The 3,461-nt window shown below is 34.1% G+C and overlaps 1 protein-coding gene across 2 annotated transcripts; it reads left to right on the top strand.

Annotated features, from left to right (window-relative positions):
* The first annotated feature begins 550 nt into the window (after positions 1–550).
* LOC115997108 (lipid phosphate phosphatase 2-like) lies at positions 551–3,245 on the top strand. Of its 2 annotated transcripts, XM_031236598.1 has the most exons (9): positions 551–620; positions 716–903; positions 1,400–1,632; positions 1,720–1,807; positions 1,902–2,011; positions 2,114–2,207; positions 2,313–2,501; positions 2,595–2,654; positions 2,910–3,245. In XM_031236598.1, the coding sequence occupies exons 3-9, from the start codon at positions 1,414–1,416 to the stop codon at positions 3,026–3,028; spliced, it is 879 nt and encodes a 292-aa protein (XP_031092458.1). In that variant the 5' UTR covers positions 551–620; positions 716–903; positions 1,400–1,413; the 3' UTR covers positions 3,029–3,245. The 2 variants fall into 2 exon arrangements, with proteins under 2 accessions (XP_031092458.1, XP_031092459.1); XM_031236599.1 differs by lacking the exon at positions 551–620 and having other exon boundaries at positions 630–942.
* The last annotated feature ends 216 nt before the right edge of the window (positions 3,246–3,461 follow it).

Here is a 3,461-nt window from a genome sequence, read left to right as displayed (position 1 = left end):
TGTTCGTTCACCTGTATAGTGTATTATTACTCGTATTTCTTTTGTCTTGTACGCTATATATATGAATATAATCTCAGTCGAAGAGATTTCGACTGAGATTATATGGCTTCGATTGAGACTTCGACTGAGACTATATTCATATATACAGCGTATAGGACATGAGAAATACTAGTAATAATACACTAAACATGTGAACGGACAATTTTATCCTTTCTTTTGATCTCAACTTAACCAAAATTTCACGAAAGGACCAACATTGGAAAGAATTTGAAACTCAAGGGACCTAAATTGTCAAAATTAAAAGTCGGGGACTAATTTTGAAAAATCAACATAGTCGGAGGACCATTGCTGAAAAATCAACATAGTCGGGGACAAATGAAAAATTTATAAATTTAATGATGTGAAAAGAAGACCTATTTTAAAAAATAGGAGAAATTTGCAGACATAAGAATAGTCTCACAAGAGGTTATATATAATAATAATAAATTATAACTAAAAAAAACATAAATTCGGACATAAATATTATTTATAACAATAACATCATATGCATTAAAATAGTGAATTGCTGAAATAAGGATAAAAAGAAGCAGGATTTGGGAGAAAACTCCAATGAAGTGCTGGTAAGCAAATTGTATAACCAAAATCCAAAATTTTCAAATATATCAATCCGATCTAACCATGGACTTGTGCGTTTCATATCGTTGGCAAATGCAAGGTTGTCGACCTTGCAACAATCATTTTCTGGCGTTTCATCGTCAACGTGGGAATTTACGACGTCAAGAATTCAAGATGAACATTCGATTTTTATCTCCTAAACGCCCTTCCTCAAAATCCTTCGAGCAGAATTCTAGGAACCCTTGTTTTCTTCTCCTTAATTCTTCTGGCAGTTCTTCAGATTCGCTGGTATTCTTTCGGTGCCCATTATGAATTTTTTTTTTATCGGTGAATTTCTTATTTGTTTTTCCTTTGTTTATTTATTTATTTGTTGTATGGCTTTTTCATGCATAATCGCATTTTCTGGTTATTGCTAATGATAATCACACATTCATGCATTGTTTTGCCCTTAGAAATGCCAATTTTCTTGTTATATCCATGAATTTGAACGCATTTTGTTTGAATATCCACGAATTTGAAAGGAAAGAACAATGGCCTGTTTCCTTGTTGTTGGGCTTTTATTTTGAATGTTTTAGGATTCTGAAGTTTAATTAGAAAATTGCTTCTGGATAAGTATTCAAACAAGTGAAGAACTGTATAATACTGATATGTGTTTATGTTTGTTGTCTCAAAGGTGACCATTTCGTTGTTCTGTTAAAAATTTCCAGATTCCTAATAATTTTCAGACATTTTAGCTAGTTCTGTGGTTTCTTTTTGGTAATAGTTTTTGTCTATTTTTTGGTAGATTGATTTGCAAAAATGTCGGATATTCAATTTGGAGGACACACTATCAAGTCTCACGGTCACGAGCTTGCAAAACTGCACAAATATGACTGGATGATTCTGTTGCTCCTAGCGCTGATAGATGGGTTTTTGTATATCATTGAACCATTTCATCGGTATACTAATGCAGATATGATGAGAGATCTTAAGTACCCTTTCAAAGTACATAGCACCATACCAATTTGGGCTGTTGCAGTATGTATCTAAGTTTCTTTCTTCGTTATACTTTTTTTTTTTTTTTTTTTTTAATAAACGAAGTATAAACCTTTGTTTCTGGAATAGGTCTATGCTGTGATTCTACCTTGCACCATATTCTACATATACTATCTGCACAGGAAGAATGTTTACGATCTGCATCATGCTGTCTTGGGTCAGTTTTTCTTTATCACGATGCTGGGGTATAAGTATGTCCCGTTGGATAAATTTGATAACAATTGATGAAGTTTTTGGTTTCACAATCTTAGGTATTATGTATTCCATGCTAATAGCAGCAGTCATTACCGATTCAATCAAAGCTGCTGTTGGTCGTCCACGACCAAACTTTTTCTGGCGATGCTTCCCTGATGGGATTGAGGTATTGCTTGATTTCATAGTTCATATTTCACAAGTTGCCCCTTTCTAGCTCTGAAAATTATTGCCTGAGATTTGATTCGATTCTGTCTAATATTGCTTCCAGGTCTATGATCCTGTGAGCGGGGATGTTGAGTGTACCGGATTGCACAAATTCATAAAAGAAGGATACAAAAGCTTCCCGAGTGGACATACCTCGTGTACTTTTACTCGTGCCTTTACAACTATTGTTATTGTTTGTTTTTCTTTTTTTGCTTTGGAATTGAAAATTCATGTGAGATTGATTTACCATTGTGGAAGAACAGTCTCATTTGCTGGACTTGGTTTCTTGGCATGGTATTTGAGTGGGAAAATCAAAGCGTTTGACAGAAGCGGGCACTCTGCAAAGCTCTGCATCGTTCTGCTCCCATATCTCGTGGCTGCACTCGTTGGAGTTTCTCGGGTGGACGACTATTGGCATCATTGGACAGATGTATTTGCAGGAGCCGTAATAGGTTTGTTTCACTCGCTTTGGCAAAAGCATCAAACTAAGGAATCAACATTTCTAGATACACATACGCTAATGGATCGAATGCTATTTTTTGCAGGATCCGTGGTTTCCTCCTTGTGCTACCTTCAATTCTTCCCATTTCCACATGACCGTAATGGTATGCTTTGTTCAATTCCTATTGTTGAGCATATAATGTATATAAACATAAATGTATAATCCAACTATCAGCTTAGACTTTTAGATTAGATAAAAGTATGAAATAGCTTCAATTTGGTAGTATATGATATAATATATATAAACATAAATGTCAATCAATTCCTATTTCTCCCTTTCATTTACATGGACATCACCAAATAATTATATGTTCTTTCTTATCTGATCTTTTATTTCCGATTCTTTGGAGGAAAATTAGGTTGGGGGCCTTATGCGTATTTTAGGACCCTGGAAGAAAATGGTTTTCAGCGCTCTTTAGCATCCATGTCAGATGAAGAAGAAATTCAAGATTTGGAAGCTAGGGGCAGGAGACACTGAGGCAAGACTTTCCCCTCTCAGCATTTTCATGAGTTAACCAAATGTAGAATCATGGTATATAAGTTCACGCTAGCTACTTAGATTAATCTAATCAATCAGTTTATGCATTTCTATTTTATATTTTATGATCACTGAAATTTTTGTTCACCCATAAATGAACTTGTTGCACATATTAAATTATTTATAAAAAAATGTGACCCTATTTTTTTTTTTTTTAGAATTGCTTATGATCCTTTCCAAATAGACAACTGTGATTTGTTCTAGCTAGTTCTATGCTGCGTGCATGGTTGAAAAAATCGTCAGACGTTCCTCGGGCGCTCGGGGGCGCCCGTGTATTTTTTTTTTTAATTGTTTAAATTTTTTAATTTTAAGACTTAATAATTATAAACTATTTAATGCTTTAATAGTTAATACTAAAATATTAAATATTAAC

Source organism: Ipomoea triloba, chromosome 11, assembly GCF_003576645.1.
Source record: "Ipomoea triloba cultivar NCNSP0323 chromosome 11, ASM357664v1".
NCBI classification, from domain to species: Eukaryota; Viridiplantae; Streptophyta; class Magnoliopsida; order Solanales; family Convolvulaceae; genus Ipomoea; species Ipomoea triloba.
The sequence above is the reverse complement of the archived record's forward strand: the minus strand, read 5'-3'. Positions and strand labels throughout refer to the sequence as shown.

What these genes read in the sequence shown, in the direction of transcription:
- LOC115997108 (XM_031236598.1), top strand. Translation starts at nt 1,414, where the DNA reads ATGTCGGATATTCAATTTGGAGGACACACTATCAAGTCTCACGGTCAC. An exon ending in CCCGAGTGGACATACCTCGT is followed by an intron (nt 2,208 to 2,312) that starts GTACTTTTACTC and finishes GTGGAAGAACAG; the next exon opens with TCTCATTTGCTGGACTTGGT. An exon ending in ATTTGCAGGAGCCGTAATAG is followed by an intron (nt 2,502 to 2,594) that starts GTTTGTTTCACT and finishes TATTTTTTGCAG; the next exon opens with GATCCGTGGTTTCCTCCTTG.